This window comes from Salmo salar, chromosome ssa20, assembly GCF_905237065.1.
Source record: "Salmo salar chromosome ssa20, Ssal_v3.1, whole genome shotgun sequence".
Taxonomy (NCBI): domain Eukaryota; kingdom Metazoa; phylum Chordata; class Actinopteri; order Salmoniformes; family Salmonidae; genus Salmo; species Salmo salar.
The window spans coordinates 70,908,780-70,936,645 of NC_059461.1; the positions used below are offsets into that span (position 1 = coordinate 70,908,780).

General features: G+C 45.9%; 1 protein-coding gene across 2 annotated transcripts in view; it reads right to left on the reverse strand.

Annotated features, from left to right (window-relative positions):
- The window catches only part of LOC106581239 (seizure protein 6 homolog), a 209,775-nt gene extending 186,839 nt beyond the window's left edge, over window positions 1–22,936 (reverse strand). Inside the window, exon 1 of one of the 2 annotated variants that reach the window (XM_045703872.1) lies at window positions 22,529–22,936. In XM_045703872.1, the coding sequence (XP_045559828.1) occupies window positions 22,529–22,601 (73 nt within the window). In that variant the 5' untranslated portion in view covers window positions 22,602–22,936. The remainder of the gene's footprint in view (window positions 1–22,528) is intronic. The other variant, XM_045703871.1, reaches the window with a different exon arrangement.
- Between the last annotated feature and the right edge of the window lie 4,930 nt (window positions 22,937–27,866).

Below are 27,866 nucleotides of genomic sequence, written 5' to 3' on the forward strand. Positions count from 1 at the left end.
CCCTGTATATAGCTCCACATTGATCTGGTACTGGTACTCCCTGTATATAGCTCCACATTGATCTGGTACTGGTACTCCCTGTATATAGCTCCACATTGATCTCGTACTGGTACTCCCTGTATATAGCTCCACATTGATCTGGTACTGGTACTCCCTGTATGTAGCTCCACATTGATCTGGTGCTGGTACTCCCTGTATATAGCTCCACATTGATCTGGTACTGCTACTCCCTGTATATAGCTCCACATTGATCTGGTACTGGTACTCCCTGTATATAGCTCCACATTGATCTGGTACTGCTACTGCCTGTATATAGCTCCACATTGATCTGGTACTGGTACTCCCTGTATATAGCTCCACATTGATCTGGTACTGCTACTGTCTGTATATCACTCTACATTGATCTGGTACTGCTACTGTCTGTATATAGCTCCACATTGATCTGGTACTGGTACTCCCTGTATATAGCTCCACATTGATCTGGTACTGCTACTGCCTGTATATAGCTCCACATTGATCTGGTACTGGTACTGTCTGTATATAGCTCCACATTGATCTGGTACTGGTACTCCCTGTATATAGCTCCACATTGATCTGGTACTGGTACTCCCTGTATATAGCTCCACATTGATCTGGTACTGGTACTCCCTGTATATAGCTCCACATTGATCTGGTACTGGTACTCCCTGTATATTGCTCCACATAGATCTGGTACTGGTACTCCCTGTATATAGCTCCACATTGATCTGGTACTGCTACTGTCTGTATATAGCTCCACATTGATCTGGTACTGGTACTCCCTGTATATAGCTCCACATTGATCTGGTACTGCTACTGTCTGTATATAGCTCCACATTGATCTGGTACTGGTACTCTCTGTATGTAGCTCCACATTGATCTGGAACTGGTACTCCCTGTATATAGCTCCACATTGATCTGGTACTGCTACTGCCTGTATATAGCTCCACAGTGATCTGTTACTGGTACTCCCTGTATATAGCTCCACATTGATCTGGTACTGGTACTCCCTGTATATAGCTCCATTCTTGTATATTTATTTTCATTCCTCGTGTCAGTTACTATTAAAAATATACAGTACTGTGGAAACGTTTTAGGCAGGTGTGAAAAAATGCTGTAAAGTAAGAATGCTTTCAAAAATAGACATGTTAAATATTTGGTGTGACCACCCTTTGCCTTCAAAAAAGCATCAATTCTTGTAGTTACACTTGCACAAATTCAGGGATTTTGTAGGCATATAGTCAGCTGTATGGTTAAACAATTATACAAAACAGGTGCTAATTATCATCAATTCAATATGTAGGTTGAAACACAATCATTAACTGAAACAGAAACAGCTGTGTAGGAGGAATAACACTGGGTGAGGAACAACAAAACTCAGATAACTAGGTGAGGTTGCTGAAGACAGTTTAATGTCAAAAGTCATACACCATGCCAAGACTGAGCACAGCAACAAGACACAAAGTAGTTATACTGCATCAGCAAGGTCTCTCCCAGGCAGAAATGTCAAGGCTGACAGAGGTTTCCAGATTTGCTGTCCAAGCTCTTTTGAAGAAACACAAAGAAACGGGCAACGTTGAGGATCGTAGATGCAGTGGTCAGCCAAGGAAGGTTATTGCAGCAGATGAAAGACACATCATGCTTACTTCCCTTCACAATCAGAAGATGTCCAGCAGTGCCATCAGCTCAGAATTGGCAGAAAACAGTGGGACCCTGGTACACCCATCTACTGTCCTGAGAAGCCTGGTCAGAATTGGCAGAAAACAGTGGGACCCTGGTACACCCATCTACTGTCCAGAGAAGTCTGGTCAGAAGTGGCCTTCATGGGACCCTGGTACACCCATCTACTGTCCGGAGAAGTCTGGTCAGAAGTGGCCTTCATGGGACCCTGGTACACCCATCTACTGTCCGGAGAAGTCTGGTCAGAAGTGGCCTTCATGGGACCCTGGTACACCCATCTACTGTCCGGAGAAGTCTGGTCAGAAGTGGCCTTCATGGGACCCTGGTACACCCATCTACTGTCCGGAGAAGTCTGGTCAGAAGTGGCCTTCATGGGACCCTGGTACACCCATCTACTGTCCGGAGATGTCTGGTCAGAAGTGGCCTTCATGGGACCCTGGTACACCCACCTACTGTCCGGAGAAGTCTGGTCAGAAGTGGCCTTCATGGAAGACTTGAGGCCAAAAAGCCATACCTCCGAGGAAACATTGCCAAGCGACTCAAGTATGCACGAAAACACAGGAACTGGGGTGCAGAAAAATGACAGCAGGTGCTCTGGACTGATGAGTCAAAATGTGAAATATTTGGCTGTAGCAGAAGGCAGTTTGTTTGCCGAAGGCCTGGAGAGGGGTACACGAATGAGTGTCTGCAGGCAACAGTGAAGCATGGTGGAGGTTCCTTGCAAGTATGGGGCTGCATGTCTGCAAATGGAGTTGGGGATTTGGTCCGAATGAATGGTCTCCTCAATGCTGAGAAGTCCAGGCAGATACTTATCCTTCATGCAATACCATCAGAGAGGCATTTGATTGGCCCCAAATGTATTCTGCAGCATGACAACAACCCCCAAAATACAGCGAAAGTCTTTAAGAACTATCTTCCACGTAAAGAAGAACAAGGAGTCCTGGAAGTGATTAGTCTGGCCCCCACAGATCACTGATCTCAACCTCATCGAGTCTGTCTGGGATTACATGGAGAGAAGCACCTGAGGCTGCCTAAATCCACAGAAGAACTGTACTTAGTTCTCCAAGATGTTTGGGCCAACCTAACTGTCGAGTTCCTTGAAAAACTGTGTGCAAGTGTGCCTAGAAGAATTGATGCTGTTTCGAAGGCAAAGGGTGGTCACACCAAATATTGATTTGATGTAGATTTTTCTTCTGTCCACTCACTTTGCATTTTGTTAATTGATAAATATAACGCATTCTATTTTTGAAAGCATTCTTACTTTACAGCATTTTTTCACACCTGCCTAAAACTTTTGCACAGTACTGTGTGTGTAAATATATATATATATATATATATATATATATTTTACTGCATCGTTGTTAAAGGTTTGGTAGAAAGCATTTCACTAATGTCTACACCAGTTGTATTCAGTGCAATTGACAAATAGAATTTGATTGGATTTGTCCTTAGAGCAATAACATCCTTGTTTCATTCTCTCCATGGCATGAGGGTGCCTGTCAGTCATTTCGAAGGTGTTTCTATCCCTCTGAACAATAGTATCCGCCCACAGTAATTTAATTTCACTTGCCAAGGAGGATAACTGTGCCCGATTGTGCACAGGTGTGTTGTCATGGGGACTAAAGTCCAAGCAATCAGATTTGGCAATTAAACCTGTCAATGAAGTTTAGATGATGTTGTGAGTTTGATGATCAGATTGCCTTTTAATCACAGGGTGCACGGTGGGGGCCACCATCACCACAAAACAAATGAAACACTGACAGCTGAAGCTCCATCTTCTATTGGGAGATGACTGTGCACTAGAATAACATTTCAAGCACCAATTTCAAGTACCTAAATCTAAAAGTTCTGGTCAACCCAACTCCATGAGCTACGGGAGTAAAAAAATGCATTCCAACATTGAATAAGATATTACCAGCACCAAAGTTAACAGAAACGTTGATTGGATAGGAGAGTTTCCTGACAGCCATACATGCATGCTTGACTCACTGTGTGACTTGCTAAACCATGACTCTGCACAACGAAGGCAGTGGACCTATTCAAGATCGATAATCATGGCCTTGACACAAAGAGGATGGATCTATCCAACGCTCTCCACCTTTTCCACTCGAGAACCCTTTAAATCAGAGTACAGAAGGCCCTCGTACACGCCTCCAATCTTTTCTGACAGAGGTTAGGGACAGTTTCAGTATGTTCAACTCACTGCGGTGGCAGTAGATTGCATTACGGCGGCCATGGCACAATGGAGCATGCTGGGGGTTGAGGATGGACATGTTGTTTAATTGAGGTTCCACCGCGGGCAGGGTTACAGGGCTGCAGTGAGCAGCTGGCCAATTTCCCTGGGAGCTGAACAGTTCAGACCCTGAGTGTCCAGAGGAGATCCCTGGGTCAACTGAATGGCATGATTACACTCAGAGAGGAGATGAGAGATGTTCAGGATCAGAAGAGGAAGAAGGATTCTGTTAGCTTTCATTTAACTGATTTTCAAACTGTGTATTCTAATAGCGCTAACAATTATGTTAGATGTCTTGATCAAGGGTGGCAATCTCCATTGGTCCTAAAGACCCAGAGCACTGCTAGTTTATGCCTTTGCCTTTTAACCACAGATTGACTTGAGTATTTTATTCACAGATATTATCTCAAATGGATGGTTGTGTGCTTTGATGATTATACAGTGCCTTGCAAAAGTATTCACCCCCCTTGGCGTTTTTCCTATTTCGTTGCATTACAACCTAATTTAAATAGATTTTTATTTGGATTCCATGCAATGGACATACACAAAATAGTCAATATTGGTGAAGTAAAATGAAAAAAATTACTTGTTTCAAAATAAAATTTACGGAAAAGTGGTGCGTGCATATGTATTCACCCCCTTTGCTATGATTACCTTCAGAAGACACATAGTTAGTTAAATAAAGTCCACCTGTGTGTGCAATCTAAGTGTCACATGATCTCAGTATATATACACACCTGTTCTGAAAGGCCCCAGTGTCTGCAGCACCACTAAGCAAGGGGCACCACCAAGCAAGCGGCACCATGAAGACCAAGGAGCTCTCCAAACAGGTCAGGGACAAAGTTGTGGAGAAGTACAGATCAAGGTTGGGTTATAAAAAAATATCAGAAACTTTGAACATCCCACAGAGCATCATTAAAACCATTATTAAAAAATGGAAAGAATATGGCACCACAACAAACCTGCCAAGAGAGGGCCGCCCACCAAAACTCACGGACCAGGCAAGGAGAGCATTAATCAGAGAGACAACAAAGAGACCAAAGATAACCCTGAAGGAGCTACAAAGCGTCACAGCAGAGATTGGAGTATCTGTCCATAGGACCACTTTAAGCCGTACACTCCACAGAGCTGGGCTTTACGGAAGAGTTGCCAGAAAAATAAGCAAACACGTTTGGTGTTTGTAAAATGTGTTCGCCAAAAGGCATGTGGGAGACTCCCCAAACATATGGAAGAAGGTACTCTGGTCAGATGAGACTAAAATGTAGCTTTTTGGCCATCAAAGAAAATGCTATGTCTGGTGCAAACCCAACACCTCCCATCACCCTGAGAACACCATGCCCACAGTGAAGCACGGTGGTGGCAGCATCATGCTCTGGGGATGTTTTTCCATTGGCAGGAACTGGGAAACATGTTGGAATTGAAGGAATGATGGTTGGCACTAAATACAGGGAAATTCTTGAGGGAAAGCTGTTTCAGTCTTCCAGAGATTTGAGACTGGGACGGAGATTCACCTTCTAGCAGGACAATGACCCTAAGCATACTGCTAAAGCAACACTTGAGTGGTTTAAGGGGAAACATTTAAACGTCTTGGAAAGACCTAGTCAAAGCCCAGACCTCAATCCAATTGAGAATCTGTGGTATGACTTGCTGTACACCAGCGGAACCCATCCAACTGGAAGGAACTTGAGCAGTTTTGCCTTGAAGAATGAGCAAAAATCCCAGTCGCTAGATGTGCCAAGCTTAGAGACATATCCCAAGAGATTTGTAGCTGTAATTTCTGCAAAAGGTGGCTCTACAAAGTATTGACTTGGGGGGGGGGAATATTTATGCACGCTCAAGTTTTCCATTTTTTGTTTCACAATAAAAATAATTTGGCATCTTAGAAGTGGTAGGCAATGTTGTGTAAATCAAATGATACAAACCCCCCCAAAACTCTATTTTAATTCCAGGTTGTAAGGCAACAAAATAGGAAAAATGCCAAGGGGGTGAATACTTTCGCAAGCCACTGTATTCCCCAAAAGCAACTTATGCGCTTTGAAATTCCTTGTCACATGAAAGGAAATGTTTTTTCCACATTGATGGTGACTGAGCTGGAGGAAATATAGCACTTCTTTTGGGTGAGCAGTTCTCTGAAATACAGGCTTCACAGAGACATCCAGAAGTCTGAGGTTAACAGGGGCACAGCAATTTGTCCCGTGCTAAGTAATCAATATCTATATCGCATATTGTATGTCAGTAGCTGTCTCCTATGGGATGGATGTGTACAGTACATTCGAAAAGTATTCAGACCCCTTGACTTTTTCCACATTTTGTTACGTTACAGCCTTCTTCAATGGATTGAACATTTTTTTTTAACTACATACAATACCCCATAATGACAAAGCCAAAACAGGTTTTTAGATATTTTTGCAAATTGCAAATTGAAATATCACACTTACATAAGTATTCAGACCCTTTACTAATGACTTTGTTGAAGAACCTTTGGCAGCAATTACAGCCTTGAGTCTCCTTGGGTATGACACTACAAGCTTGGCACACCTGTATTTGGGGAGTTTCTCCCATTCTTCTCTGCAGATCTTCTCAAGCTCTAACAGGTTGGATGGGGAGCATTGCTGCACAGATATTTTCAGGTCTCTCCAGAGATGTTCTATTGGGTTCAAGTCCGGGCTCTGGCTTGGCAGCTCAAGGACATTCAGAGACTTGTCCCGAAGCCATCCCTGTGTTGTCTTGGCTGTGTGCTTAGGGTCGTTTTCCTGAAGGGGAACCTTCGCCCTAGTCTGACGTCCTGAGTGCTCTGGAGCAGGTTTTCATCAAGCATCTCTCTGTGCTTTGCTCCGTTAATCTTTCCCTCGATCCTGCCTAGTCTCCCAGTCCCTTCCGGGAAAAACATCCAAAAGAATGATGCTGCCACCACCATGCTTCACCGTAGGGATAGTGCCAGGTTTCCTCCAGATGTGATGCTTGGCATTCAGGCCAAGGAGTTCATTCTTGGTTTCATCAGATCAGATAATCTTGTTTCTCATGGTCTGAGAGTCCTTTTGGCAAACTCCAAGTGGCTTTTGGCAAACTCCAAGCAGGCTGTCATGTGCCTTTTACTGAGGAGTGGCTTTTGTCTGGCCACTTTACCATAAAGGCCTGATTGGTGGAGTGCTGCAGAGATGGTTGTTCTTCTGGAAGGTTCTCTCATCTCCACAGAGTAACTCTGGAGCCTTGTCAGAGTGACCATCAGGTTCTTGGTCACCTCCCTGACCAAGGCCCTTCTCCCCCATTGCTCAGTTTGGCCGGGCGGCCAGCTCTAGGAAGAGTCTTGGTGGTTCCAAACTTCTTCCATTTAAGATTTTTTTGGTACCCTTCCCCAGGCCTCGACACAATCCTGTCTCAGAGCTTTACGGACAATTCGTTTGACCTCATGGCTTGGTTTTTACTCTGACATGCACTGTCAACTGTGGGACCTTATATTGACAGGTGTGTCCCTTTCCAAATCATGTCCAATCAATTGAATCTACCACAGGTGGACTCCAATCAAGTTGTATCAACATTTCAAGGATGATCAATGGAAACAGGATGCACCTGAACTACATTTTCAGTCTCATAGCAAAGGGTCTAAATACGCATGTAAATAAGGTATTTCTGTTTTTCTTTGTCATTATGAGGTATTGTGTGTAGATTGATGAGGATTTTTAGAATAAGGCTGTAATGTTAAAACAATGTAGAAAAGGGGAAGGGGTCTGAATGCACTGTATATTCAGGAAGGAAATGAACCAGTGTCACGTCCTGACCAGCAGATGGAGCTAGTGTTTTAGTTTTGGTCAGGACGTGGCATGTTTGTGTTGGTTATGTTTGTATTGTTGATTGGGACTTCCAATTGAAGGCAGGTGTGTGGAGTTGCCTTTGATTGGAAGTCCTATATAGGTGTGTGTGTTTTTCTTTGGGGTTGTGGGTGGTTGTTTTGCACTGCGTTTGTTAGCCTGCAAACTGTTGCTGTCGTGTTATTGTTTTCCTGTGGATGCCTTACTTGAGTCTATTAAAGTATGAGTATTCACAGTCTCGCTGCGCCTTGGTCCATTTCTACCGACGAATACCGTTACAGAACCACCCACCAACACAGGACCAAGCAGCGGAAGAAGGCTGGCGAGGTAAGGGAGACCGAGAGGCACCCCCAAGAATTGTTTAGGGGGGGGCACAAGGGGAGTTTTGCGGGGCAAGAATGGAGCCCCAGGCCAGCTCCCCGCACTAGCATGGAGGTGCGTGTTCACAATCTGGTACGCCCAGTACCAGCACCACGCACCAGGCTTCAAGTGCGTGAACCCAGCCTCGCCAGTCAACAGTCGTCAGTGGTGCCCGCCAGTCAACAGTCGTCAGTGGTGCCCGCCAGTCAACAGTCGTCAGAGCTGCCCGCCAGTCAACAGTCGTCAGAGCTGCCCGCCAGTCAACAGTCGTCAGAGCTGCCCGCCAGTCAACAGTCGTCAGAGCTGCCCGCCAGTCAACAGTCGTCAGATCTGCCCGCCAGTCAACAGTCGTCAGTGCTGCCCGCCAGTCAACAGTCACCAGAGCTGCCCGCCAGTCAACCATCACCAGAGCTGCCCGCCAGTCAACAGTCGTCAGAGCTGCCCGCCAGTCAACAGTCGCCAGAGCTGCCCGCCAGTCAACAGTCGTCAGAGCTGCCCGCCAGTCAACAGTCGTCAGAGCTGCCCGCCAGTCAACAGTCGTCAGAGCTGCCCGCCAGTCAACAGTCGCCAGAGCTGCCCGCCAGTCAACAGTCGCCAGAGAGGTCAGACTGCGCTGAACTGCCGGAGTGGCCAGACTGCGCTGAACTGCCGGAGTGGCCAGACTGCGCTGAACTGCCGGAGTGGCCAGACTGCGCTGAACTGCCGGAGTGGCCAGACTGCCCTGAACTGCCGGAGTGGCCAGACTGCCCCGAACTGCCGGAGTGGCCAGACTGCCCCGAACTGCCGGAGTGGCCAGACTGCCCCGAACTGCCGGAGTGGCCAGACTGCCCCGAACTGCCGGAGTGGCCAGACTGCCCCGAACTGCCGGAGTGGCCAGACTGCCCCGAACTGCCGGAGTGGCCAGACTGCCCCGAACTGCCGGAGTGGCCAGACTGCCCCGAACTGCCGGAGTGGCCAGACTGCCCCGAACTGCCGGAGTGGCCAGACTGCCCCGAACTGCCGGAGTGGCCAGACTGCCCCGAACTGCCGGAGTGGCCAGACTGCCCCGAGCTGCCGGAGTGGCCAGACTGCCCCGAGCTGCCGGAGTGGCCAGACTGCCCCGAGCTGCCGGACTGCCCAGACTGCCCCGAGCTGCCAGACTGCCCAGACTGCCCCGAGCTGCCGGACTGCCCCGACTGCCCCGAGCTGCCAGAGTGGCCCGACTGCCTGGAACGGCCAGAGCCTGAGCCGCCTCCAGGATAGGTGGGTTGGGGAGGGAGGGTGTAGCACAGTGCCGTCGGTGACGGCAGCCACCCTCCCTTCCCTCCCTTATTGTTTAGGGGTTATTGTTTATGGGTTTTTTGTTGCTGTTTTTCTGTTGGTAGGTGCATTCCGGGGTCTGCACCTTGAGGGGGGGGGGTACTGTCACGTCCTGACCAGCAGATGGAGCTAGTGTTTTAGTTTTGGTCAGGACGTGGCATGTTTGTGTTGGGTATGTTTGTATTGTTGATTGGGACTTCCAATTGAAGGCAGGTGTGTGGAGTTGCCTTTGATTGGAAGTCCTATATAGGTGTGTGTGTTTTTCTTTGGGGTTGTGGGTGGTTGTTTTGCACTGCGTTTGTTAGCCTGCAAACTGTTGCTGTCGTGTTATTGTTTTCCTGTGGATGCCTTACTTGAGTCTATTAAAGTATGAGTATTCACAGTCTCGCTGCGCCTTGGTCCTCTTCTCTCCAGTACGACATTTTCAAGGATGAGTACGACTTATTCCATTACAACCAGGCTACAGAGAGAACCATGAAAAGCCCTGAAAAGCTTCAGATTGCTGAGGAGGTTGGATAAACTACCAAACAGGCAACCTCACCATTGTGATGTTCAATTGTAGCAGTAGATTCATTGTATCCCACAAATTACTACTTTCAGGGAAGGAAACAAACTGTAAAATAGAGATTCCCTGTCTTTTGTTCAGGGTATTTGACCAAGGCAGAAAAACACATAGACCCATGTCCAAAGAACCATGTACAGTCCCTCAGGCCTGCCTGCCTGCTTTAGCAATATAAATATTCCCAATTACCCTCATTTCTAAATAAATAAGTGTTTTGGGGTTGAACTAAGTGTGTTTCATTTGCCTTTCTCCTCCATCCATGTCCAGGTGGTGCAGAGAAAATGGAAGATTGATTGAAAAGGCTGCTTCAGCCTTTGTTGAGAGCACACAGCCTGTGCTTTCAACATAGGAATAGAACTCGGTGCTCTGTGGATGAATGCAGGTGGCTGTCACTGTAGTAGGGCTCTCGCTCTCTCGCTCTCTCGCTGTGTGTGTGTGTGTGTGTGTGTGTGTGTGTGTGTGTGTGTGTGTGTGTGTGTGTGTGTGTGTGTGTGTGAGGATTACTCACATCCTCTAGCCACTCAAGACATACATAGCATTTTCCCTGCAGAGTTAATTTGTCCTGCACACTGGCTAAATAATCCCTATTTATTGACTTTCAGAAATGCCTATGAAAAAAACTTGTTTGAAATTCAGCTATTATTGACGTGGAATGCATCACAGCACAGTGTTCCCAACCTAACTAGCAGTGCCGGCTTCTGTGTAGACTTTGAAAAGGAAGATTACAATGAATAACCTTTACCCATTGAAATATACCACACATGACCTAAATTAGTTAAACTATGCACAATGAACAGGCTAAAAGTCTAGTCTCAGGTGTCTCTATGAATGCCTCTGTATAAAACCCCACTATTCTGTATACAACCTGAGCTGAGAGTGTATGCCGTAAGATTAACACCTAAACCCTGAGCTGCAGCATTTTTCTTACTTATGCAGCTCCATCTGTTTCCCTCTCTGTGCTGCGCTGCAGCCAGCCTGACAACAAGGTAAATAACAAGGATGCTGATTCCTTCCGATGGGATCTGCCGCCGTTTCCGAGGATTTACATTATTCATCTTTATTACCGCAGAGACTAGGGCTCCAAGGATACCTGACAGGGTGGAGTCACATGGTCAGTTCATTAACGACAGACAGACCTTTCTGCTCTACAGGCACGGAAGAAAGGGCATTTATGCTCCTCTTCTACTTACATCATTGCCAATGCCAATCTTGATAAGCCCAGAGTGATTTCTCCTAAAATAATATCCTTCAAAAGGTTCAGGGCCAACATTCACTCACAACCTCAGTGGTATGTTCCCTAAATCAGTTGTGAAGGATCAAATTCACAGACGCAAAGCATGCATTTAAACTCACCATGTCTTACACTAAACCATTTACAACCATATACAATAAAAACATGTTTCATGACTGGGATGTACATACAGTATTTGCGAACAGAAAAGGGGGAGAGAAAGAGTCTGTAGTATTTATATGCCAACATCTCATCACAGCAGCTTGCCTGACAGTCTCTGCTTTCATACCAACATCAAGGAGAGCATAATGGCTTGGCTAACTGTTAATAAGCAAAAGCTGTGAAACAGCATGTGAAACAGCATCACTACAAAATACGTACATATGTGGCAATGAACAGAGGGCTACTGACAATAACCTCAACAGAACACTACTGGAACTTTACAAAAATTGTTCCACATCATCTATAGTTGAAGTCTGTCAGAGCTGTATGCATCTCCACTAGGGCATGAACAGAGCTGTATGCATCTCCACTAGGGCATGAACAGAGCTGTATGCTTCTCCACTAGGGCATGAACAGAGCTGTATGCATCTCCACTAGGGCATGAACAGAGCTGTATGCATCTCCACTAGGGCATGAACAGAGCTGTATGCATCTCCACTAGGGCATGAACAGAGCTGTATGCATCTCCACTAGGGCATGAACAGAGCTGTATGCATCTCCACTAGGGCATGAACAGAGCTGTATGCATCTCCACTAGGGCATGAACAGAGCTGTATGCATCTCCACTAGGGCATGAACAGAGCTGTATGCTTCTCCACTAGGGCATGAACAGAGCTGTATGCATCTCCACTAGGGCATGAACAGAGCTGTATGCATCTCCACTAGGGCATGAACAGAGCTGTATGCATCTCCACTAGGGCATGAACAGAGCTGTATGCATCTCCACTAGGGCATGAACAGAGCTGTATGCATCTCCACTAGGGCATGAACAGAGCTATATGCTTCTCCACTAGGGCATGAACAGAGCTGTATGCATCTCCACTAGGGCATGAACAGAGCTGTATGCATCACCACTAGGGCATGAACAGAGCTGTATGCATCTCCACTAGGGCATGAACAGAGCTGTATGCATCTCCACTAGGGCATGAACAGAGCTGTATGCTTCTCCACTAGGGCATGAACAGAGCTGTATGCTTCTCCACTAGGGCATGAACAGAGCTGTATGCTTCTCCACTAGGGCATGAACAGAGCTGTATGCATCTCCACTAGGGCATGAACAGAGCAGCCTAATAACGCTCATTAAAAATGCTCATTCAGAGAAGAAAGAATGGAGAGGGAGGAAGGTCTCTTGTTATGTAGTAACAGCTTTAACTAACAATCTTTTTGCGTTTCGGCCTACTGTTAGTAACAATGTGATGTCCTATATGTTAGCCGTGGATGTCTGAGTTGTACTGAGTAGGACTGAGGACTGGATAGGATTCTTATGCCTTCAAGGGGAATGGAAACACTAGGAAGTAAATCTTAGCAAAGAGATGTATTCAATCCACTAATACTAAACATGTGCATTTAACATAAAAACATTTCTATATTTAGTATTTTGATCATCAACGAGGTTTATTTGAGCTATGGTCAGCACCATTTTAAATTGCCATGGTCATGACTGACACCAGTGTGTCACTGGCAGGTATCAGCAAATTGTCTGTGGTATTGAGTTTTCACACGGAGAGTGACTCGAAGAGAGTGAGGTTAGGTGCGGACAACGAAGATGGCAACAACAAGTAGTAATTCAAACATGAACTGTATAGCGCCGGGCTGTATGAATTCGCTCCCAAAGAAATCCCTTGGTAAACTACCATTGGCTGACCAAGGACCCACAACTTTTGAAGAAGTGGCTCCATGTCCTGAAGAGGAAGGACGTGCCAGCTAGAGCTAGCAGGATGTGAAGACAGGAAAGGAGTCATAGGCCTACGTTGAAGCTCTCTGCTTGCACCTTCATTTGAAATGTTGAGGGTTATGGTGTAGAGGTTACCGACCATCATCAACATCGCTGACTCTTTGGGGTCGAGCAAAAGCAACTGAACGGAGGAGGCGATGCAACACATCAATCAGATCTTTATGGGGACTGAAAGACTTTATGGTAAAAGACAAGTTTGAAGTGGGTGTGATGGTAGGAAATTACAATTACAGTAGGAGTGGTAGAGGGCCCATATTCCAAATGGATTGGGGACAGTGAACATGGTAAATACAAAAATGACTGGTGTTGACCAACTAAGAACAAACAAACAGCACTGTGACCCCTATCTACTTGACCCCTCCTGCATAAAACATGAAGGTCCAAAACATGTCTGATGAGAAGAAACAAAGTGTCTTGTTTACTTTCAGATGAGTTAGGAAGTGTTGAATGCTGCCGGTGAAAGTGTTGACCTGCTGCCTGTGGAAGTGTTGACCTGCAGACTATGGAAGTGTTGACCTGCTGACTATGGAAGTGTTGACCTGCTGCCTGAGCACACGACCAGCTCTGATATCCTCAAGGTCTGGTCTGACCTGATCCTGGTTTGCCCATCCAGACAGGAGTTGGCAGTGTGAACCAGACGTGGGGAAGAGGAAGAGAGCTGTCCAAGGGCCTAATGGTTCCAGAAAGGTCCTCAGCTCTGCATGCTCACCACACGCCAGCCCCAATTAGCCAGGTGTACACAGTGTGCCAATCCATGAGAGGAGAGGGAGAGGAGAGGGAGCGAATGGGTTGGTACTGATTCCCTGCACTAATGTTTGCTCTCCTCCTCAGTGGTCAGATCGATAGAGCCACGGGTCTGAGATAGGGAGGCTGAAACTGACCGAGCTTCATGGTGAGGACGGATGAGGTAGCGAGGGAGGAGGGAAGAGGACAGCAGCTGAGGAGTGTGTAAAAAAAAGAAACATCAAACTTCATCTTAATAAGAACATTAAAAAAAGAAAACAGTCCAGCTCCGGAAACTTATCGAGTGAATTTCAATTCAAGCCTGATGTTATGTCTCTTACTGACTGTGTGTCACATGATGTTATGTCTCTTACTGACTGTGTGTCACATGATGTTATGTCTCTTACTGACTGTGTGTCACATGATGTTATGTCTCTTACTGACTGTGTGTCACGTGATGTTATGTCTCTTACTGACTGTGTGTCACGTGATGTTATGTCTCTTACTGACTCTGTGTCACATGATGTTATGTCTCTTACTGACTGTGTCTCACGTGATGTTATGTCTCTTACTGACTCTGTGTCACGTGATGTTATGTCTCTTACTGACTGTGTGTCACGTGATGTTATGTCTCTTACTGACTGTGTGTCACGTGATGTTATGTCTCTTACTGACTGTGTGTCACGTGATGTTATGTCTCTTACTGACTGTGTGTCACGTGATGTTATGTCTCTTACTGACTGTGTGTCACGTGATGTTATGTCTCTTACTGACTGTGTGTCACGTGATGTTATGTCTCTTACTGACTGTGTGTCACGTGATGTTATGTCTCTTACTGACTGTGTTGTCACGTGATGTTATGTCTCTTACTGACTGTGTGTCACGTGATGTTATGTCTCTTACTGACTCTGTGTCACATGATGTTATGTCTCTTACTGACTGTGTGTCACGTGATGTTATGTCTCTTACTGACTCTGTGTCACGTGATGTTATGTCTCTTACTGACTGTGTGTCACGTGATGTTATGTCTCTTACTGACTGTGTGTCACGTGATGTTATGTCTCTTACTGACTGTGTGTCACGTGATGTTATGTCTCTTACTGACTGTGTGTCACGTGATGTTATGTCTCTTACTGACTGTGTGTCACGTGATGTTATGTCTCTTACTGACTGTGTGTCACATGATGTTATGTCTCTTACTGACTGTGTGTCACGTGATGTTATGTCTCTTACTGACTGTGTGTCACGTGATGTTATGTCTCTTACTGACTGTGTGTCACGTGATGTTATGTCTCTTACTGACTGTGTGTCACGTGATGTTATGTCTCTTACTGACTGTGTGTCACGTGATGTTATGTCTCTTACTGACTGTGTGTCACGTGATGTTATGTCTCTTACTGACTGTGTGTCACATGATGTTATGTCTCTTACTGACTGTGTGTCACATGATGTTATGTCTCTTACTGACTGTGTGTCACGTGATGTTATGTCTCTTACTGACTGTGTGTCACGTGATGTTATGTCTCTTACTGACTGTGTGTCACGTGATGTTATGTCTCTTACTGACTGTGTGTCACATGATGTTATGTCTCTTACTGACTGTGTGTCACGTGATGTTATGTCTCTTACTGACTGTGTGTCACGTGATGTTATGTCTCTTACTGACTGTGTGTCACATGATGTTATGTCTCTTACTGACTGTGTGTCACGTGATGTTATGTCTCTTACTGACTGTGTGTCACATGATGTTATGTCTCTTACTGACTGTGTGTCACATGATGTTATGTCTCTTACTGACTGTGTGTCACATGATGTTATGTCTCTTACTGACTGTGTGTCACGTGATGTTATGTCTCTTACTGACTGTGTGTCACATGATGTTATGTCTCTTACTGACTGTGTGTCACGTGATGTTATGTCTCTTACTGACTGTGTGTCACGTGATGTTATGTCTCTTACTGACTGTGTCAGGTCATTTGCCCAAGCAACACAATGCAAATGGGAGGCAGGATTTATTTACATTATGGAGACAGCCTGGAGAGTAATGAATGAGGACATGGGCCAGAGTGCAGACTTGATTGGCCATTGATGTGTAATAAATGTCCCCAAGCCTCTCAGCAGCCAGCTAGCCGGGAGAGAAACCAAAGACTGCTCTGTGATATCACCAGTCATTCACACATGAATAGTGTTAATGTTCTTTAGCTCTGCTTTCAGACCAGACCCACGGTACTGAGTGTTCAAGTAGAACAGGAGAAAGAACTGGAGAAACACAGGGTGGTTCTGTGCAGTATGGAACAGAGAGGCAGGACAACAAAGGAAGAGGTTTGCTTCTTTTTTGTGATGGTACAAGCCATGTAGAAATACACCAGAGCAGAAATGATGTTTGAAGATGACAGGGGGCTGCATTCACGGTAATGGAGTGTAAATGGATAGAGTTTAGAATTACTCAGATGTATAACTCGAGGGCTTTTGTCACAAACGGGACATAATGTTCCATTCAAAGATGGGGATATGGTAAACCAGATGAACACAGCCTTCAGAAAACCTGCATTGACTGACAGCAGCTGGGGTATAAATCATGCAGAGAGGAAAAGATGGAGGAGAAGAGAAAGAGTGTTTGGTTCCACCGTCCTCTCACTACCTCACCACACCGCCTGGGACGTGTCTAAAGCTCTATCAGACTGAGCCCTCTTCCTTCCCCGGGAGACGGGAACCAACGGCTGCTTTACAATAACACTCATTTCCAATTGAGTGTGTCAAAAGTGAAACTCCCCGCAATTTGGAGGGTATACATGGTCTGAATAGCCTCTGATGGCACAGCAAGAAGCACATTGGGACAGGTTAATCACTCATAATGTGTTGAACATTTTCAATTCTCCCAAATGATATCATTTTCATCAGATCTCGAGAGCATCTATGGTGTTTAATTAAAAGAGATGTTCCCTCTTTCCAGCTTTTTCTTTCCTACGCCATGAAGCAATGCTGATTCCATCAGATCATTGACACCCAGAGCAAATAGCTTTTTATCTGAGGCAGGGAAAAGGAGAGAGGAACGAGGAGGGAGAGGGAGGGAGAGAGAGAGAGAGAGAGAGAGAGAGGAAGGAAGGAAGCTGGGTGGAAGTTTATCGCTTATCTCAGGGGCTCCATAATGGTGAGTTTATTCTGAGAATATCAGTGGAATGGCTGAGAAGGGGCTTCTGCAACACTTGCGGCCAGAGTTCACATTGTGAGTTCACACTGATTTTTAATAGCCAGTAATTAGGGGGGGAGGAAGTTAAAAAAGCTGAGCAGAGCTCGATTGTGATTTATTTTTGCATGAGTGTGTGTGTGTTTGCGTGCATACACACATACAGACAGATAAAGTGTTTGCGTGTTATAGGGAGAAAAACAACCACTACGATTAGAAGAGATTACTGATTGTGACATATTCAGGTCAAGCTCAGAGTTCTGACATGGAAAGCTAAACTAAAACATCAAAGACAGCAAAAATGAGGGCTTCATAATTGGACACTGTGCCAAGCCTCGGACATCAGACTTGGCTTCAGGTTGATGTAGCTTGTTCTGATATTCCAATACAGAGTGATTGACAATGACTTCAAATCTGAAAAATGTATAATCTCTAACATTGATTTACTTTCTTTTACACACACATACATACACACACACACACACATACACACATGCTCGTTCTCAAACCTACCCTTCCTCCCACTTCTGGGTATCTGGGGTGATTTATCATTGCAAAATGAAAAGCTGTGCTCTGAGCTCACACAGAACAGAGAATACAGGCGGGAGCTTTTGTTCAATTCACTACATTACATGCATACTTCCTATGTTCAGATCTAATCGATTCAATACGTTAAAACAGGAGGATTCATTTCTATGTACATGCGTGTGTTTCCATGTGTGTGTGTGTACTCCAAGGGTGTGCATCTATGTGTGTGTGTACATGTGTTTGATGTTGTTCTAGCTGTTGCCAGTCTTTCCTGCACCAGCCGTATGTGTCTCTCTCTCTCTCTCCCCCCTCTCTTTCTCTCTCTCTATCTCAAATAGCCATGCTGATCTCCCATCAGATCTGTGTCAGTAGATGACAGAGGTGGCAATGCAGGGAATTGCATCCAGACCCCCAGCCCTCCAGCCCTTCATTCCCCCAGGTCCCCAGCCCTCCAGACCCCCATCCCTCCAGCCCTTCAGACCTCCAGACCCCCAGCCCTCCAGCCCTCCAACCCTTCAGACCCCCAGCCCTCCAGACCCACAGCCCTCCAGACCCACAGCCCTCCAGCCCACTAGACCCCTAGCCCCCCAGCCCTCCAGCCCTCCAGACCCCATCCCTCCAGCCCTTCAGACCTCCAGACCCCCAGCCCTCCAGACATCCAGTCCTCCAGACCCCCAACCCTCCAGCCCTCCAGACCTCCAGACCCCAAACCCTCCAGCCCTTCAGTCCCCCAGGTCCCCAGCCCTCCAGACCCACATCCATCCAGCCCTTCAGACCTCCAGACCCCCAACCCTGCAGACCCCCAGACCCCCAGCCCTCCAGACATCCAGTCCTCCAGACCCCCAGCCCTCCAGACCCCCAGCCCTCCAGACCCCCAAACCCCAGCCCTCCAGCCCCCAGCCCTGCAGACCCCCAGCCCTCCAGACATCCAGTCCTCCAGCCCTTCAGACCTCCAGACCCCCAGCCCTCCAGCCCTCCAACCCTTCAGACCCCCAGCCCTCCAGACCCACAGCCCTCCAGACCCACAGCCCTCCAGCCCACTAGACCCCTAGCCCCCCAGCCCTCCAGCCCTCCAGCCCTCCAGACCCCATCCCTCCAGCCCTTCAGACCTCCAGACCCCCAGCCCTCCAGACATCCAGTCCTCCAGACCCCCAACCCTCCAGCCCTCCAGACCTCCAGACCCCAAACCCTCCAGCCCTTCAGTCCCCCAGGTCCCTAGCCCTCCAGACCCACATCCCTCCAGCCCTTCAGACCTCCAGACCCCCAACCCTGCAGACCCCCAGACCCCCAGACCCCCAGCCCTCCAGACATCCAGTCCTCCAGACCCCCAGCCCTCCAGACCCCCAAACCCCCAGCCCTCCAGCCCCCCAGCCCTGCAGACCCCCAGCCCTCCAGACATCCAGTCCTCCAGACCCCCAGCCCTCCAGACCTCCAAATCCCCAGCCCCCAGATCCCAGCCCTCCAGCCCCCCAGCCCTGCAGACCACCAGCCCTCCAGACATCCAGTCCTCCAGACCCCCAGCCCTCCAGACCTCCAAACCCCCAGCCCCCAGCCCTCCAGCCCCCCAGCCCTGCAGACCCCCAGCCCTCCAGACATCCAGTCCTCCAGACCCCCAGCCCTCCAGACCCCCAGCCCTCCAGCCCTTCAGTCATCCAAACCCACAGCCCTCCAGACCCCCAGCCTTCCATTCCTCCAGTTCAGTGCCAGGCAAGTTTTTTTTAATCAGGGCCTCAATCTGGAGAAAATAAACATGGAGCGTGACCCCAAAACTCAGACATGATCAAAACTCCCCTTTCCAGTCCACTGTCCCCCCACTCATACGTCATGGTGGTGCCAGAGAGTTGTGGGAGGTGTCTTAGCACAGGGAGCCGTCTCACACGGACATTATAAGGGGCAGAGAGGAATAGGATGTTCCTGGGAGAGGGAACTGATTCTCTCCTGTCCCCATTATGATTACAGTCCACCCCGAGGACCATTACCAAGAGGGGATGCTCAAAAGCGACAGCATCAATGGCCTCATGCGCCCCCTAACGGCCAATACAGACACAGCACTCTGCAGTGTCAATGATAGCTCTGATTGTATTGTAATTTTCATTATTATCAGAGAGGAGCAGTAGGGGGTGTGCATTCTCGCTGTGAGCAGACACAAACGGCCACTTCCCTTATGATTCTCACAAACACAGCATAAAACCAGTAGAAACACACAATGTACTTTGAAACAGCATGTTGACATCAGAGCCCCTGACACACAACTACGCAGGCTTATGCATCCCGCCCTCAATTAATGCAGCCTATGAGATAAATTACATCTATGGACAGATTGTATACACACTGAGTGTACAAAACATTATGAACACCTTCCTAATATTAAGTTGCATCCCCTTTTGCCATCAGAACTGCCTCAATTCATCGGAGCATGGTCTCTACAAGGTGTCGAAAGCATTCCACAGGGATGCTGGCCCATGTTGACTCCAATGCTTCCCACAGTTATGTCAAGTTGGCTGGATGTCCTTTGGGTGGTGGACCCTTCTTGATACACACGGGAAACTGTTGAGCATGAAAAACCCAGCAGCGTTGCAATTCTTGACAAACACAAACCAGTGCGCCTGGCACCTATTACCATACCCCATTCACCTTCTGAATGGCACACATACACAATCCATGTCTCAATTGTCTCAAGGCTTACAAATACTTTTTTAACCTGTCTCCTCCCCTTCATCTACACTGGTTGAAGTGGATTTAACAGGTGACATCAATAAGGGATCATAGCTTTCACCTGGATTTACCTGGTCAGTCTATGTCATGGAAAGTGCAGGTGTTCTTAATGTTTTGTACACTCATTGACATTGACACAACAACAAAAAAAGATGGAGGATTACTGACCAACCTAAAGTCAACCTATATTTACCTATACTCACCCATTCCTCATCAATTTGTCACCCATTTTTAGCACAGCACAATGCTATCAATTTAATATGGGCTCCTGCTTTTAGCTCACTGAACCTCTCGCTCAGTGCTCAATCTGGACTGATGGAGCCTCACATTAGCTAGAGTGCTTTTACAGGTGCTTCTGTTCTGCAGTAAAGTGCAGCTTCAGAGGTTCAATAGAAGGTGACTGATAAGGACAGGGAGGCCCACGGACCTCTGAGATCATAAGGTCAGGCTGATAACTTGGGATCAATGCAGAATATGATGCAACATTCTCTCTGGAGCCAGGTTTTCCCAGCTGCAGGCATGAAGAAGCTGTAGTAGCTATTAGTTTTATGGAATATCGAATACCTATTAGTAAAACACCTGGATCTAAAAATCTGTGTAAATTGGGGTTATAATAGGTTGATGTATTACTTTATCAGGTAAATACTGTATGTGCATGATTCTTCCAAAGTCTGACATCTCATCCCACAACATAGATACCCTCCCTTTTTTTTCCTTTGCTAATTTCCTGTTCCATTCTATCAAACATCTCAAAAGTCAATTCAATTCAATTACCAATTTTTTTTAAATATTCTACAGTATTTATTTTCAATGAGGATTTTACAATTCTTTAATTTGAATTTCAATCATTTCTGATATGACATGAACGGAAATGTAATAGTTTCCAGCCCTGCACAGGGTCACTAAAATATGGGAACAAAACAGAATAGAACAAATTCAGCAGATTGGACAGAAACGTCTGATGGGTCCGTCATGATCGACGTTGTGTGACATGCATGTTTATGTGAGACTCATGTGAAGCACACCATGGGTGCAAGTCAAGACCAAACCTTTTAATACATATTTATGTGGGTAGAATGATCAGATGCAGGCCGAGAAAATATTGTCTGGTTGTCTTCATAGGTTTATCTATTCCTCTTTAAACTATCCCAACCACCCTACCCGTACAGTGCGCAGCTCGAGGATTGTCAATAAGATAAGATAGTACTTTAATAAATTAATGTCGTCAAATCAAAAGCATGAATAGTGCAGCCAGCTGTAAAACCAATGCAAATCAGTGCATGTCATTCCAATGGGGCGACAGGGTAGCCTAGTGGTTAGAGCGTTGGACTAGCAATCGAAAGGTGTCGTTCTGCCCCGGAACCCACTGTTCCTAGGCCGTCATTGAAAATAGGAATTTGTTCTTAACTCACCTGCCTAGTTAAATAAAGGTAAAATAAATAAAAAATCTTAGAACTAATACATATTATTTCATGATTAGATCTCCTTTGAACAGATTTTTTAAAATATGAAATAGAAGTTGACACATTAATCATGAATTATTCAAAATGATTGGCCCGCTGTGAAGCAAGAATTAATTATATTTTCCATCCATGTAGGTAATAATAATTACCGATTGAAATACACTTCAAAGGGATGATATTTGAGACTAATTAAGATACGTTTACCACACTTAATTAGTCTAAGTTTGTTTAACAGTTATTACAATACTTACAATTATTTAAAGTTTGGATTTGGAACTTGCTAAATTACAATCACTAGTCAATGTATAACTTTTTTAAGGAAATTAGTGTATTTAACTAACCTTATAGCCGATTGCAATTAGTAAGGCTTGTTGTGAATTCTTCATTGCAGGCAATAAATAGGCTACTGTATGACCCAACACTATAAAATATCCTAATACTATAGAAAGTAATATGCTACAACATCTGCCTTTAACAGGACGATATGTATATACGTTTTATCCTCTCCTCAACATGAATGATTCGAGAATAATTGCCATAACGGTGGAGGGGACCATTTAAACCTCATTAAAGGAGGAAACACGGCTGATAGCCGACTGACCTCCCACAAACACATCTCCATCTGTACTTTCCCAGATAACCTACCAACAAAAATTGGATACAGTGGCACCATAACACAGGCGGGTCGGGAACAGAATTGCATTGCAATATACATGTGCGTAAGCAACCAAATAGCCTTCCGTTATATTATTGTGCATCTTACCTTTAGCGCCTATGTCAGTCATCATTGCAAAGAGAACCATCAGAACGACTATGTAATCTCGTGCCGCACTCATGCTTGCTTTCAGTATTGGTCCTCTGCTAATAGAAAGGAATGTCCTTGGGATCAACACTTTTCCTTAAAATGAAATAGAGACTGCTCGTACACCGCAAAAGCCACTTGCTGTGAGACCTCGGGATCGCATACTGCGCAGCACGGGCGCTCCACTGAGAGCTATGTTCTCATGTGGTTATCAGCTGATAGACAGAGACTGTTCAATTTCAACGTTCGCTACATCGATAGATAGATCGTTGGGTATGCCTTTCTCTTTCTTCAAGTCAGCGCACCACGGTCGTTTCAGCACCGCGGACAGCTCCTAGCGACAGCAACTGGAACAACTGAATTCAGAACCATGGAAAGTTTGTACCGTTACCATACATAATGTAATACTACCCTCGTGTAAATTACCTCCGTATGACAATGGCTGTGTTTACTTCATTACCTTTGATTGTAACATCAATTGACAAATCGACTACACCCGTTTTCAATCGATTACAAACTGATAATTACTGTGAACGCTAACAGTCTTGTTAACAGGCACAATGTAGCACTAGCATTACAATGAAAACATCATGTTGCTCCTAGTTGTAGAACTGTAAATACGTTGTTTATGTTATTCGTGAAAAAGTATTAGTATTTCTGGAAATAGATACATCTGCACGAGGGAGAGAGAGAAAGAGACAGTAGACCGACGGGTTTAATAATATAGAATTGTTAAGAGATGCTGCCAGTGCTAAGGTACTGGGAATGGTATTAATTTAATGGTAATGCAGGTCGCCTTTATTCTGTGTGTTTCACCTAGGGGGGAATGTCCTTTCTTTCTCCTGAAACCTGTTTACTGTTTGTGGGACCACACACTGGGTACACTGCCTCAGATTCCTAACCATTCAAAGCCTGTTAATAAAACTAGCAATTTAGACTAAATAGAAGGACATTTTTGAAGACCTTAAACTCTAAAGCTCTTGATGTGTAGTAGATTCTTGCTAAAAAAGTATATCTTGCCTCATGTTGGATTTGTTTTTCCAGGCTTTGTGTGTGTGTGTGTGTGTGTGTGTGTGTGTGTGTGTGTGTGTGTGTGTGTGTGTGTGTGTGTGTGTGTGTGTGTGTGTGTGTGTGTGTGTGTGTGGTGTGTGTGTGTGTGTGTGTGTGTGTGCGTATTGTACACTGAACAAAAATAGAAACGCAACATGTAAAGTGTTTGTCGCATGTTTCATGAGCTGAAATAAAAGATCCCAGAAGTTTTCCATACACACAACAAGCTTTATGTCCATCAAATGTTGTGCACAAATGTATTTAATTCCCTTTTAGTGAGCATTTATCATTTGCGAAGATAATCCATTCACCTGACAGGTGTGGCATATCAAGAAGCTGACTGAACCGCATGATCATTACACAGGTGCACCTTGTGCTGGGGCCAATAAAATGCCTCTAAAATGTGCAGTCTTGTCACACAACACAGTTGTTTTAGGGAATTTGGCAATATGTCCAACCAGCCTCACAACCTCAGACCACACGTAACCACACCAGCCCAGGACCGCCACATCCAGCTTCTTCACCTGCAGGATCATCTGAGACCAGCCACCCGGACAGCTGATCAAACTGTGGGTTTGCACAACCGAAGAAAACCGTCTCAGGGAAGTTCATTTGCATGCTCGTCGTCCTACACCAGTCTGACCTGATTGCAATTTGGCGTCATAACTGACTTCAGTTGCCAAATGCTCACCTTCAATGGCCACTGGTATGCTGGAGAAGTGTGCTCATCGCGGATGAATCCTGTTGTCAGCTGTACAGGGCAGATGGCAGACAGCTTGTATGGCTTCCTGTGGTCGAGCGGTTTGCTGATGTCAACGTTGTGAACAGAGTGCCCCATGGTGGTGGAGTGGTTATGGTATGTGCAGGCATAAGCTACGGACAACGAACACAATTGTATTGTTTCAGCATGATAATGCACGACCCCATGGTGCCAATATCTGTACACAATTCCTGGAAGATGAAAATGTCTGTGTTCTTCCATGGCCTGCATACTCACCAGACATGTCACCCATTGAGCATTTGTGCGATGCTCTGGATCGATGTGCATGACAGCGTGTTCCAGTTCCTCCTAATATTCAGCAACTTCGCACAGTCAACGAAGAGGAGTGGAAAGACATTCCACAGGCCACTAACAACAGTCTGATCAACTCTATGTGAAGGAGATGTGTCGCGCTGCATGAGGCAAATGGTGGTCACACCAGATACTGACTGGTTTTCTGATCCAGACTGCTACCTATTTTTTTAAAGGTGCCTGTGACCAACAGATGCATATCTGTATTCCCACTCATCTGAAATCCATAGAGTAAGGCCTAATGAATGTATTTCAATTGACTGATTTCCTTATATGAACTGTAACTCAGTAAAATCTTTGAAATTGTTGCATGTTGCGTTTCTATTTTTGTTCAGTGTATTTTGTAAATTGTGTGTATGCGAAAGAGACGTTGCGAAAGAGACGTTGGTTTCAACGCTGTCAGGTAGCCTCACGGTTAAGCGCATTGGGCCAGTAACTACAAGGTCACTGGTTCAAATCCACAAGCTGACTAGGTGAAACAAATCAGTTGCTGTGCCCTTAAGCAAGGCAGCTAACCCTGGTTGTTTTGGATAAGAGTGTCGGCTAAAAGACGTAAACGTAATGTCAAATGTGTATGTCTTGCTTTATTTCAAATGAGGGTGCGGCTAAATGTAGCACTGAACAAGAGTGGCATGCTGTGCGGACACAGAGCAGCTGAGTACTCTGGGTAACTGATCTCACTGGCTGTGTTTGAATGGGACCTTATTCACTATATATCGCTATAGGGAAAAGAGGGCCATTTCAGACGCAGCTACTCTCTTAGTTTGTATGTGTCGACCCTCAGCTATCGATTGTCTCACCATGAGAATGAGTATGGTATGGTGTTTTTACAGAGACAACATTAGATTCCAAACGAACAAATGTAGGCTGTGTCTCAAACTAACCTCTGGCATAGGAACTAGATTTACATTCTCAATGCTGGCTTTGCCCACAAAATCAGATATAAGTAGCCACACACACACTGTAAACAAATATGTTCATACATACTCAAATAGTAACAATAGGATTATAATCAAAAGATTGCACTATGAATAATTGTATTCAAACTATATTCAAATTATGTGCAAGAGTAAAATCTTATTTCATACCATCTGATACATTTAAATACTGCAGTTTCTACAATCCTTTCCTGTATGCTCATTCCTCCACAACAATAGTTTTCTCTTTGTCAATTTGTGTAATGTCTTGAGGAATCTAATAAGCCCAACATGGTATTGTGCCAGTCATGGTTTAGCTCTGAGCTCAGGGAGTTAGCTGTCTTTAGATGTTGCTCTGCTCTGGTTCTGCTGAAATCCCACGCTCTCCACTCAAAGTCTGCCAATCACACTGTCACTCACTGTCCCAGCATAGACAGCAGCCATTGGAACAGAAAATCAAATCACATACGAAAGCTCTTCATTGTGTGCTTTGGTGAAAGGCTGCAAAAGGCTAGGAGACAGAAAACTATCACAGTAAATATCCAAGGTTTTGGACTTAACTGGTTTTTAGATCATAGGGTTGACCAACGCCTGGGTGACCAACTACAAAAGTAGGCCTTGTGTTATATTGTCCAGTAAATAAATCAGATCCTTATACTCATCCTGCAAGTAACACTAATTAACTCACCCTATTGGCTTCATGTTATTTAATTGAATGCAAAATGGGAGTAATACTGGCACCAAATACCCTCCCTTCCTCCCTCCCCCTCCTCCACTCTTCCCTTCCTCCCCTCCCCCCTCCCCACTCCTCCTCTCCTCCCCTCCTCCCTTCCTCCCTCCCCCTCCTCCACTCTTCCCTTCCTCCCCTACCCCCTACCCCCTACCCACTCCTCCCCTCCATTCCTCCGCCTTCCTCCACTCCCCTCCCCTACCCCTTCCCCTCCCCCTCCACCCATACCTCTTCCCCTCCCCACTCCTCCCCTACCCCTTCCCCTCCCCCTCCCCACTCCTCCTCTCCTCCCCTCCTCCCTTCCTCCTATATTAAAGCATCTCTCCACCTTCAGGGGCCTATTTGTCTTAATAAGGAAAAGTGTCCTTGCCAGCTCTATTAGACATCCATCCCCTGAATACATTTCCATTCTGCCCCAAGGATAGATCCCAGTCGCTTCCTTCCTGATGAAGGTATTCTGGCTGCGCAGTCTGTCTGGCACAACAAGGGAATAAGGAAAAAAGAGACAAAAAAATAATCTAATCAAGGTTTTATTTGGCATGATATGCTATGTGGTATAAATAACTAGTTTTCTTTATGCCTCAATACAGACACGGACAGCTTTCTAAGTGGAATACGAAGTATGTACATAACATATCAAGGTGAGACAGTGGGAATCATTAGGGTTTTTGAGATAATGATGTTTCTGGTCATAGCATATCATGTACCAATTGCTTTTATTATGTTGTTCATCCATTCATCCATTTATCGATTATAAAATAAAGACTTTAAAGTTACATATCCTAACAATTTGTATGCAACATCCACAACTAGTTTTCAATTCGTCAAAAAATTTTAGCTGTTTGAACATTCCAACTACGCTCTGCTCAGTGAAGAGTGCTCTACTAATTCTTCCCTCTGTCAGCGTGAGGCAGACAGACTGCACCTTGACCAGGTGTGAGCTGCATAACCAAGACTCCCCTCACCAACCCTGTTGTCACACTACTATTAGTCAAGAGAGAGGAACTGTCTGGAGTCCCCTGTCTCTGATTCAGAGGTGGAAAGAGAAGGGAAAGACAAGGCCTCAGACACAGATCCTCATCCTCTGGCTCTCTTCCTACCACCACTCGCACCTCCACCCTCCTTCTCCAGGTACACATTCATCTCCACCACCCCCACCTCCACCCTCCTTCTCCAGGGACACATTCATCTCCACCACCCCCACCTCCACCCTCCTTCTCCAGGGACACATTCATCTCCACCACCCCCACCCCCACCTCCACCCTCCTTCTCCAGGGACACATTCATCTCCACCACCCCCACCTCCACCCTCCTTCTCCAGGGACATATTCATCTCCACCAGCCCCACCTCCCCCCTCCTTCTCCAGGGACACATTCATGTCCACCACCCCCACCTCCACTCTCTTTCTCCAGGGACACATTATCTCCACCAGCCCCACCTCCCCCCTCCTTCTCCAGGGACACATTCATGTCCACCACCCCCACCTCCACCCTCTTTCTCCAGGGACACATTATCTCCACCAGCCCCAC